We start from the raw sequence: 12,459 nt of genomic DNA on the forward strand, positions 1-12,459 counted from the left end.
AATAAAATATTTATTTCGAGGATTAAACAAATAAATTCACGCGCTAGCAATAAAACCATCTGTCTCTTATGTAGTCCACTGTGTGATACAGTTTATCTTTGTGTCCTTGTGGAAGAAGATGAAGTGGAGGGAACGAGTAATCCTGTTTCCAGAAAACAAGCCTGTTTGAATGGGATTTCTCTCCTCCCACCACTGAGTTGGCAATCCCCACCCTGGAATGGATTACGAACATGTGAATATTTTAAGGCTCGACACAATATTTAAAGATGCTATTTCAGTCTCTGATGAGTGGGGCCAACAGTTATGTACAATGTGTGGTCACCGTACCGTATAATCTAGGAGGCCTCCCAAAACTCCAAAAAGTCATCATGTACAGCGAACCAAGTATTGCTTTATCATTTGTGGCGGGATCCTTATTGGTGAAGGGGAAAAAAACCATTTGCATTTATAAAAATCCTTGCAGAAGACACGTATCAGCAGCACATTTCTTGCAGGTCCATTTTTCTAAGAAAGCACCTTTTAATTTGGATTTTTTCCTCTTTTTTTTTAAAAACCATCTCTCTAAGGATTAGCCAGGATCCCAATCTTTGTCTGTGGTGGTTAGGTAAATATCAAATATCCAAAGACTTCTAGACACTCCACATACTTTAATTCACACTCCACAAGATTTATAACCTCCTAACATATACTTTTTATTTTTATTATTAATTTTTGGTTCAACATTGAAATGTAGTTGAGTTTATAGATGATTGGTGCTAAACTTGCCTCTAAAACAAATAGCCACATTGGTTGTATCTAAGGGGCGTGACCCTAGAATATTACAGAATGCTCAGTTCCACTGATTCATTTATAATCCACTGTCAAGTTTCTTTGTCACTTTCACCAACAGAGTAGAGTTCTCCCAGTCTCTTAAAGCGGGGACCCCAGTCACTGAGGTAGTCAAAATTCTGGTCTGAGTCTGAGGTGGTGGACTCCAAGGAGCTGAGGGAGCCAGCCACAGACCCTCGGCCTTCATAACCATAAATCTGAATGGAGTCATATGGCGGGGCAGTGGGGTCATTATCTGCCTCATGTAGACGCACATTTATAAATTCATCGACATCAACACCGTTCGGAACAGGAGCAAGCCCTTGCCTTGGCATAAACTGCAAATCTGGTTTAATATCCTTACGGGGTAAAAATCCATTAATTCCATCGGGGTTTTGTAGAGTCGCAATATCAAAAGCCTCCGTGTCTTCCTCTCCTCCTCCTTCATCGTCATAGCGGATGATGTTTTCTCGTACATCTTCATCATCTTTAATAATTAAGGGCTCATTTTTATGTCGCCGCAGAGTTACAAACAGCACCACGATGACTGTAGGCAAAAAAAAATGTGAAATAACAATTAGCTTGACTTGCAAATAATTTCACAAGCACCGCATTGTGTATGTTAAGAGAGAGTGCCATTGCCTTAATAACATTCATGTGGGAATTAAGTTAAACACCTTTCTGAAGGATGGGGATTGAATTCTGAATGCATAGGATTCCAGGTTGCTTCTGTGGATGAAATGGTGATGAGGCTGGGTTAAAAGAGTAAGTTTGCATCTATCCATGGTGAAAGCTGCATGTAATACTGTTATAAGCTCCAGAATAAATAGCACAAAATAGAAAACAGCACAGATAAAATAACTAACTTGCTGTGGCTCTCAGGCAAGCCATTTAATATCCTTTGATTCCATGCCCTTCTTCTATAAAGAAAAGGAGCAGAGTTAATCATATCTAGTATATTTTGTGTCTTATCAGCTCTTCAAGACTCTCTCTAATCAAATAATCTTCATTCACAGATGAATTGATATTATCAAGATGAACATGAAATGGGCGTGGACAATTTCTTGTCTTGTAGGAAAGCTGGGACTCCTCTGTCTGGGAAGGTAAGCCTGTGGGTGGGCAAAGGGAAACAAGCCACATCAAACTTCATGGGTTTCATGGGGTAAAATATGGCTAGAAATAATGTTAATCTGGACACTAGGTGAATAGGACAGGTGCAAATGGAAAGATAATAACACATAGTCTTTACTTAAGGACAGCATAAGGTCTAACTTTCCTTGTGCATATCTTCCTACTCTAATCTCATTTTCGTAAATAGATATTTTTAAGAGAAAAGTTACAAAAAAAATTTCTCCTTAATTTGCAATCTTCATTTTAATTTGATGTTGATATCAAGAATATAACTGAGGAACACAGTGTAATTTTGAAAAAAAAATTTGCTTATTTGTTTTCTTTTTATCTCACCAAACTTTGTGTTTGGATGGACTCAGCAATCCAATCTGTACATTATTTAGGAAAAAAAAAAGTATTTTGGATACATGAGAGCCTCCCATTGCAGTAAATTGGTGTACATCAGATCTGCAGGGCTTTTTATAGAATAGATGCTGTTGTAACCACATAAAGGTCCATTCCCACTTCTACCACCAATATACTCTCTCTTCACTGGTGATGGCGTTGAAAAAGGCACCAAGTTGTCCTTTCCAATTGGACGTTGGCTATCACAGCACTTTTTTTTCCCTTCACCCCTCCTTAGTGACGTCAAAGCTTGCAGAAATGCAGGAAAGTACCTTTTCCCCAAAAGAATGCTGACCCCTGACTGGGGTTCAGGTTTGCTTTGCTGTCCTATTTTATAGTCATTTATGAACCAGAAAAATGATGACCATTAAGCTATGAAGGAAATACGTACCTAGCAGCAAAATGATGCACGCTAATATGGCAATTAAGGCGCCCATACTGAGTCCAATCGGAAGGACATAAGCTTCGACATTGCAAGACTGGACAACACCGTCACTGCTGCAGCCACAGACCCGGATGGTCAGGGTGCTGGTGCTACTCAGAGGGGGATTCCCACTATCACTGATTATGATTGGCAACAGATAGACTTCTTGCTTCTGGCGGTTGAATCCATTATGCTTTGCCAAAATGCTGAGGGAATTATCTGGAAAAAGTGAAAATTACAATAGTTTGCATCATTTCAAAATGGCTACCCAGACAACACTTGTTTTTCTAGTTCATAAATCCTCCGCAAAACTCAAGACAATCCCAACTTCACTGGACACTCAGGTTCTTTCCCCCTACCCTCTCCCCACTTCCCCAGCTGGCATGGACCAAAACATTCGCACCCTGATATGTTGAATAAATGGGGCTCCATGATGAACCGATGACATTTTACCATCACTTTGCAAATGCAGAAGATTTATTTTATAAAAATAATTTTCAACTGTCAGAAAACACAGATCAATTCCTATCTCCATAAATAAGTTTATTTTTCTCTCATTTATCCTGACAATGCAGAATTCACTGGACAGAATTTCACCACATATGAAAGGCATGTTGAGGAACCTCTGTATTTTTTTTAACAGATTTTATTTATTTATTTGACACAGAGAGACGGATCACAAGTAGAGAGGTAGGCAAAGAGACAGGGGGAAGCAGGCTCCCCACTGAGCAGAGAGCCTGAAGCGGGGCTCGATTCCAGGATTCTGGGATCATAACCTGAGCCGAAGGCACAGGCTTAACCCACTGAGTCACCTAGGTGCCCCAGAGGAACCTCTATATTAAGAGAGGGATTATATAACAACACGGCATACAAAACTATGCATTTTGTTGATTCCCACGGGTACCTAGAAAGAGTCATTTATGCCCTTGAGCATTTAAACTAAGATATAACAAGAGTCCCATTTACTGCCAATTGGAGGCGATATGCCACATATATTAAAATTCTATAGAGAAGGCCTGTAGTGGTTATACAAATAAGAATAAAATGAGAAGTTATAAGAAGCAGATGTTATATTTTGCATGTATTAAGTAATATGGAAAGATATATTGGTCATCTAGACAATACTTTAAGACATTTAAGCAATACTGAAGGGTGCATTTCAGTTCAAGGTAAAACTTGTCAGTGAGGAGTGACTGGACCCATGCTAGCCTTATTGTTCTCAGAGTTTTATCCCCAGAATAAATTTTTGTGGTCATTCATGCCTAGTTCATGAACTATAGTCATATTGTATAGATTAATTATTAATATTTTCTCATTTTGATTAATGAAAGACCTATATCTATTCAAAATGGGAACATATTATCTTACTCATATTCTAGACAAACACAAACATAATACCAGTTAATGTGTATAATGTTATTTGGGCAAAAGGATTATTTCAGTTAGGATATTTTTTTCATATATTGGCAAGTTTGTAGATCCTAGAAAACCTGGCTACCTCACTGCTGCATATTAAGCAGAGATTCCAAGCTATTGTCGTCCAATTCTTGGTCATCAGTATCCTCTGGCTTCTAGCACACTCGACTACATGAACAGATATTGCACTCAAATGACTTTAAATAAATGTTAAATTTTCTGTACCATGTAGTGCTATATCAAAATTTCAGAAAAAAAATGATAGTCATTCCCCAAAATAGATGTATAAAATATATTTACTTTTGTTTGAGATACAAGTGAATCTGCAGTGCCTTGCTATTAAGCAAAGAGGAAAACACTCAGATGGTGTTAACATTATTTTTTTCTAAACTTCTTCTGGCTTTGCCTCATTATTTAGTAATTTGAAGAGCGAAAAGAGGTCTCTGATAGAGTTGCACAGTAATGTACCAAATGATCCAGTTATCTTTATTTCCATGACCTAGAAGGAAACACCACTAAGCTAAAAACTGGAGAACATTATCTCACAACAGATAGAGAATATATAGCCATGTTTTATTTTCAGAAAGTGTGTGACAAGTTTGAGTACAGTTAATTAGTGCAAGGAACATTTGTGGATGATTTCGTATACTATAGTTCAAAACAGAAGATGGGAATTGTTCCTCAGGATGCAATTAATAAAATTACAATGAGGCTTTTGTCTTTTTGTGGCTGACATTATTTATATGGGAAACTATTTTTGCATATTTTCTCCTTAAAACAATCTATAATGATAATTTAGAAACTGCAGCAGGGATATTGCTCACTGCCGAAGAAACCTATTCTCTTTAGTACTTAGAAAAGCATTAGTGGGAGGCACCTGGGTGGCTCAGTAGGTTGGGCATCTGCCTTTGGCTCAGGTCATAATCCCAGGTTCCTGGGATGGAGCCCCGAGTCAGGCTCCCTGCTGGGCGGGAAGCCTGCTTTCCCTCTCCCACTCCCCCTGCCCATGTTCCTGCTCCCACTGTCTCCCTCTCACTGTCAAATAAATAAATAAAATCTTTAAAAAAAAAAAAAAGCATTGGTGAGTCTACCACTAAACTCATATTTTTACTATAGCTGGCATTTGTGTATGTTCTTAACCTCCTACATACAGAAAATTATTGACTAAGTAGAGGAAGTCTGTGAGACATTTTTGCCAAATTTTACCTGCTACATTCAGGCAAGTCAATTCCCTCTATGCCTACTCACTTCCCTTCCCCCTCTTTTAAAAAAATTGTTGACTGGTATTTATATTTCTTATTTACTTACTTGAATTATTTTATTATGCCACATGAAATTATTACTGTATTTATACTGTAAATATACTGTATTTATACTGTTACTGTAAACATTTAAAAAACAAATACCAGCAGTTTTACACAGTTCAAATTCCTGTATTTGAAATACGTTTTGTTCTATGTATTGCACATCTTCTATAAAGTTGGAGTTGGTTTTTTTAAAACTTATGTTGCCTTCTTTTAACTTCATAAAAGTTTTAATTTAATAAAGTCCATTTTATCAATGTCTTTTAGATTAGTGTTTCTAGCCTTATTTTTTAAATTGTAAATTACATAAAATATTTTTATAATGTTATCTTCACATTTAGGTCATTGTAAGGAATCGGGGTTTTTTTCTGTACTGGTAATTTTCCTAAGGTTATTTTTTGAGGAACTTACCCCTTACCCACTGCTCTTCAACACTCAGTGTCTCACAAATCAAATTTTTGTGTATCCTCATCTTTTAGGGGCTATTATGTTCCAAGGCTCTGTTTTTATACTCCCCCATCAATATCATGCTTTTTTTTTTACATATGGAAACTTTATACTAAATCTTGATGTTTATGAGGTTATTTTCCCCATCATGTTCTTTTTTAAGAGTATCGTGGCTATTCTTATTGATTTGCTGATGTCTGAGAAATAGAGAATCAGATTATCAAGTTCTACAGAAATCCCTCTAAGAACTTGAGTAGAAATTATATTAAAATATAGTCAATTTTGAGAGAATTGGCATCTTTATGATCTTTAGTATTCCATTTCAAGATGATAGTTTCCTTATTTCCTTTAATATATGTCAATATTTTTTTTATTTTAGCTACAAAAGAATTTCACATCTTTTTTTAGAGTTATCATTGGCACTGTATATATTTTGTTGCTTTGATAATATTACCTTTTTAATAGTGCAATTTCAAATCATTCTTGGTGGTGTATGAAGTATAATTTTTTTTAATAAACTGTTTTTTTAAAAGATTTTATTTATTTATTTGACAGAGATCACAAGTAGGCAGAGAGTTAGGCAGAGAGAAAGGGGGGGGAAGCAGTCTCCCCACTGAGCAGAGAGCCTGATGCGGGGCTTGATCCCAGGACCCTGGGATCATGACCTCAACCGAAGGCAGAGGCTTTAACCCACTGAGCCACCCAGGTGCCCCTAAAGTGTAATTGTTTTATGCATTAATTTTAATTCTAACAACCTTCTAAACCTTTCTTTTTACTTATAAAAATATGTCTCATCACAGAGTTCCACTTCAGCAAGACAATGTAAGGACCTCCACAGAACTGTTCCCTAGTGAAAATGGTGAAAACTGTACAAGGAAAACCATTTAACATCACTAGAAATGGTCCTGGAGGCAAGCAGCAAATGAAGAACCATTTATCCAAGAGAATCTACCAAAGGTTGGTAAGAAGTGTGAGATCATGGCATATGAAGCAGAAACCACTCTCCTTCCCTTCTCCCAGTTCTGTGAGTCAGAAATTCTAGTATAAACTGGTTCAGCCAAGAACACAGGGATCCTTTTCCCCTCAGCTAGTAGATAAAGGACTGTCTTGCCAGAAACTAGGACATGATGCAGTTTCATCCTACTCATAGATACCTTTTGTTGAAACTAAATTTTGGGTGAGTGCAACCAAGAGAGGGCTCTTTTCTTTCTCACAGCCTGTTCTTGTGCAGTAGAGGTTCTCCCTGGGCAGGGTTCCACTGGGAATATAGGGCCTCAGTTGCCCTTGCTCTGCCTGTAAGGCAGTGGTTACCTACTGGAAGAGGCAAGGCAAAAAGACTTAAAGCTACTATCCCCCAGCACCAGGTCTCATCATCTAAAACACTTCACTCAGAGAAATACATCATAGTTTCCAACTCACCTGTAGAGTCAGTGGCTTACAGTTTTGCAAGCAGAGGAGGGAGGAGACAGTGATGGGGGAGGAACCTATCTGGGCGGAACAAATCTGCAACACTGACCCACAGAAATACACTATAAGGGGCGCAAACTTGATTGGATTAGTCTTTAGAGCAAGCGTGGCCCCAAAATTGAAAACAGAAATCATCTGGCAATTAGTGGAGCTTAACACCTGGGGCATGGTCAGGAAAAGAGACATAGAAGACCCTGCTGAAACCACCAGGGTCATTCTAGAGTGACTGTGGGCATACCTAAGGCCGGGATCCCCTGAGGTGAAGTATCAGTGACTTGATACTGCAGAGACGAAACAGACTTAATGAACATAGTCCAGCCAGTCAATAAGCAAATAGCAATAATAAGCTCTGGGTGGGGAGCCAATAACCAGATTTGTTATAATAAATTGTCTAAAATGTCCAGTTTCCAACAAAGATTACTAGACATATGAAGAAACAGGAAACCCATATACCAGGGGGAAAAAAGGCAAAAGAAACTATTCATGAAAGCAACCAGATACCAGATTAAACAGACTTCTAAGGGGCCATTATAAATGGGTTCAATAAACTAAAATAAACCATGATTGAAGAGAAAACAGAAAGATATGGTGATAATGTCACATCAAATAGAGAATCTCAGTGGACAGAAATTATTTTTTAAAAGAGCACAGTGGAAATTCTGGAGTTAAGCACTGAAATAAAATAAAATCACTGAAATAAAATGTTAATTAGAGTGGCTAAACAGTAGATTTGATTTGGCAAAAGAAAGCATCCGTGGACTTGAAGACAGATGGATAGAAAATATGCAGCCTGAAGAATGGAGAGAAAAAAATGAAGAAAAAAGAACAGAGCCGAAGAAGAAAGTGGGACACTATTTAATGTGCCAACACATATCAGGAGAGAAAGAAAAGAAAAATATCAGGAGAGAAAGAAAAGAAAAAAAAAATAAAGCTGACAACTGCAAAAAAATTTTGAAAACGTTAGATATCTCAACAAACTCTAAGAAGGTAAACACAAAGAGATTCACAAACAATGTATCATGGTAAAAAAAAAAAAAATTGAAAGCCAAAGACAGGGACTTTAAAAGACTTTAAAGCTGGACGAAACTGACTCATCACTTACAAAGGAACCCCCCCCATAAGATTAACAACTGAAGTTTTATAGAAATAATGGAGGCCAGAGGGACATGGGACAAACATATTCAAAGTGCTTAAAGCAAACACTTTCAACCAAGGATCATATATTCAACAAAGCTTTCTTTCCAAAACAAACAAAAAGAATATGAAATAGGGACTTTGAAAGTAAACAAAAGCTGAGAGAATTTGTCATCAGCAGACATGCCTTGTAAGAAACACTAAAGGAACTTTTTTTTGGACTGAAAGCGAATAACCCCAGATGGTAATTCAAATCCACATTAAAAATAAAGAGCATCAGGAAAAGTAATTTTGTCATTATGAAAGATAGAATACATAGTTTTTCTCCTTTTCTTCTTAAGTATTTTTAAAAAGCAATTGTATAAAACATTAAGTATGTAATATTTTCTTGAGGATATTATATCTAGAAATTAGAAAGTAATAGCTGGATATTCCGTTTCTCACTTTCAATAATGAATAAAACAACTAGGCAGAAATAAAGGAGTTAGAAGACTTAAGAGATAGTGTAAACCAACTGTATCTAGGAGGTATCTATACAACACTGCTTTCACCATTAACAGAATAATATCCTTCTTAAGTACACATGGAACATCCTGCATTGTAGATAATTTGCAAGACCGTAAAATAAACTTCAGTAAATTTAAAGGGATAATCATGCAAAATATGTTTTCTGACCATAATGGAATTGGATGTGTGTAATAGAAAGAGATTTGGGAAACTCACAAATATGGAGAAATTAAACAGTGCTTTCTTTAATAACCTTGGGTCAAAGAGAGGTCAAAAGGGAAATTAGAAAATATTGTGAGACAATGCAAAAGAAAATAGAGCAAATCAAAATGCAAGGGATGCAGCTAAAGCAATGCTTAGAGGGAAAGTTACAGTCTTAAAATGCCTATATTAATTTTTTTCTTATTGTACCATACTAACAACACTCTAACAAAATTCTGAGCATAAGAAATTAGGGCGACACCTGTACCTTGTTCTTGATACCAAAAAAGAAAACAGCTTTTGACTTTGAACATTAAGATGATTGATAGTGTTTATTGGAAGGCACTTTTTGTTATCATCTGTTTACTTTGCACTCTTTTTGTCTCCTTAACTTTTTTCTTTTCTTTCTTTTTTTTTTTTTTTTTTCCAGTGATGCAAAGGGAAAAGGCGGTTATATAAAGGATAGTTGTTCAGTGCCTCTAAACCTGGATTCAGTTACACTATAGTATTATTTTAAAACCTTCCTTTCAGGGGCGCCTGGGTGGCTCAGTCGGTTGGGCATCTGCCTTTGACTCAGGTCATGATCCCAGGGTCCTGGGATGGAGCCCCACATCGGGCTCCCTGCTGGGTGGGAAGCCTGCTTTCCCTCTCCCACTCCCCCAGCTTGTGTTCCCTCTCTTGCTGTCTCTCTCTCTGTGTCAAATAAATACATAAATTTTTTAAAAATAAAAAATAAAACAATGAAAACCTTTTCAGTCCTTCATATTTTCATGCATTTCCACTTTCTGCGTCTTGCTTCTGCACTGCAACCTATTCTATCCTCATGTCTTCTGCTCCTGATTTTTGCACTTACTGCATTTACTTTTTCCTTTTGAGCTAACAGAAGAGTACATCCTGATAATGACTTACTGGAGAAAACACATTTTCTAAAACTGGAAAATCTATGAGGAAAAAAGAGTGATCACTGAAAGCCCATAGACATGTATGTCGTGATTTTTTAAATTTAAATCTCTTGAAATTGAGTTTATGAAAACAAGGTTTGGGAAGGGGAACAAGGGGGTTATGCCAAGATCTATTTAAGAAAAGTGTGGAACAGAAGCATTTGGCTTTCTGGAGGGAGGACCAATATCCAGGTGGAAAGCAATGTCTAGTTGCTGTCCCATCTCATGCCTTTGTGCTGCATTGAGATGGCAGCAACATATCTTAACCTTATCACCTGGTTGTTTGATATTCTTAGTTAAATAGTCAAATATTTGTATTCTCTATATTTCCTCCAGTTAAGGATTTTCCCATTTTCTCTTCCTCCTGGAATGTTTTGCTTCTGAGCATTATGCCAAGGAGGATGAAGGACTCCGTTTCCAGAATCTTGCTTCATATTCCAAACCCATTTGTTTCTGCTTATGACTGAATGTTGAAGGAATGTTTTTGGTGGGGTGTTAAAGTGGACCAACAGCAGAGGCCTATTTCGAATGACAGTATTCCCAAAATAGTGGTATCCCTGGGTTCCTTACTCCTTGGCTGAGTAAAACAAGGTCTATTCCAAATAAATAGTAAAATAGGGACCAGATAAATAGTAGGTGTATTAGGCTTGCTTAATTTCAGGCAGTACATTACATTATGCCATTATGCATGAAATTCCTTTCAGATTCTAATAACAGATTCATTATAAATAAATATATTCACTTATATGCTCAGTTGCCATTTCTTTCCTCCAGATTTGTTAGAGATTTACTAAAAATTGTTAGAGGCTGTATCAAAAACAGCCATCTTAAAATTAAGGTCTTAGAATTTTTATGCAATGGTTTTGACCTTGTAGAGAGAATAGATAATACTCAGTAAAATGCATGTATTATCTCACTAGAGTGTAACCCCCTTGGGAGACTAGCCTTAGTCAAGGCTCTGTTCTCAGCCTTCAGCACAGGACTTGACACAGAGTGAAGATCTTCATAACAACTTTGGTCAGGTTGTTTTATCCACTTTTATTTGGAATGTTTCAGTTTTAAGGAAGTGATCAACTCACTGTACATTAGAAGCGTGCTAAGTCCATTTAGAATTTCTGTATTAGATTTTTTTCTTCCCATGTGACTTGCAGCTTCTAGCCCCTGCCTCATTCTCCTGCTTCCTGTCCTACCAAGCCTCTATGTTCTAACCATCCTGGCATTTTATGAGTCAAGGATCTTCACCCCTCGGCACTTACATTACTCTTTCTTCTGCCTGATAATCTGTCTACTCTTCCTTAGCCCTAACTTGAATGAATATTTATGTCATTCTTTATGTCTGTGCTTAAATGCCTTTTTTTCTTTTTATGGATCACTTCCTTTATTAACTGCACCCAAGTTGCCCAGATAGATTTGTCATGCAATCTTTTTTATTTAAGATATTCGTTTATTTATTTATTTATTTATTTATTTATTTATTCATTCATTCATTCATTCATTCATTTATTTGACAGAGGGAGAGAGTGAGCACATGTAGATAGACGGCAGGCAGAGGGAGAAGGAGAAGCAAGCTCCCTCCTGAGTAGGGAGCCTGATGTGGGACTCTATCCCAAGACTGTGGGATCATGACCTGAGTCAAAGGCAGATGCTTAACTGACTGAGCCACCCAGGTGCCCCAGACTTGTTATGCAATCTTCTAAAAAAAAATTATATTTTCATCGAAGCACTTATTACAAAAAAGTAACATAGTAATAGGGATGTGATAGACCCTGGGGATGCAGACATAAACTGAGGAAATTCTAAGTAACAACCAATTTAAGATGCATAATGAGTACTTAGCAAATATTTGTTAAGTGAATGAAAGACTAGGTAATCATTAGCCACATTTTGTGGGCCTCGTATTTATTTCCTTTCATGTTATTTTGTCATAGGGAATTAGAGAACTATATATGATTCAGAATAAGTCCATGAGAAGGTTCGGTTTTAGGCTGTTGGAAAGGATATATAGGCTGAGTCTATATGGAAATTTTAGAGAAATACTCATGGTTTTGAAGTCTTAATCTGGGCATAACGCTTATCATGTAACATGAGCAATAAACTAAGAATGTTTAGATTCAAATAGAGAAGACTGAGGGGAAGAGTTTCTGAAGTACCATCTCAGAAACCCAACATACATGAACCACCACCATGTTAAAGAAGTGCACACCAGGGACGCCTGGGTGGCTCAGTTGGTTAAGCAGCTGCCTTCGGCTCAGGTCATGATCCCAGCGTCCTGGGATCGAGTCCCACATCGGGCTCC

General features: G+C 37.2%; 1 protein-coding gene across 1 annotated transcript in view; it reads right to left on the minus strand.

Annotated features, from left to right (window-relative positions):
• Positions 1 to 539: 539 nt before the first annotated feature.
• Positions 540 to 12,459, minus strand: part of LOC111157364 (cadherin 8) — a 448,629-nt gene continuing 436,709 nt past the window's right edge. Inside the window, exons 11-12 of the mRNA XM_022518712.1 lie at positions 2,714 to 2,965; positions 540 to 1,354 (exon numbers count right to left, since the gene is read on the minus strand). Of these exons, the coding sequence (XP_022374420.1) occupies positions 861 to 1,354; positions 2,714 to 2,965 (746 nt within the window). The 3' untranslated portion in view covers positions 540 to 860. The remainder of the gene's footprint in view (positions 1,355 to 2,713; positions 2,966 to 12,459) is intronic.

This window comes from Enhydra lutris, unplaced genomic scaffold (genome assembly GCF_002288905.1).
Source record: "Enhydra lutris kenyoni isolate GAN:26980312 unplaced genomic scaffold, ASM228890v2 scaffoldscaffold54, whole genome shotgun sequence".
Lineage (NCBI taxonomy): Eukaryota > Metazoa > Chordata > Mammalia > Carnivora > Mustelidae > Enhydra > Enhydra lutris.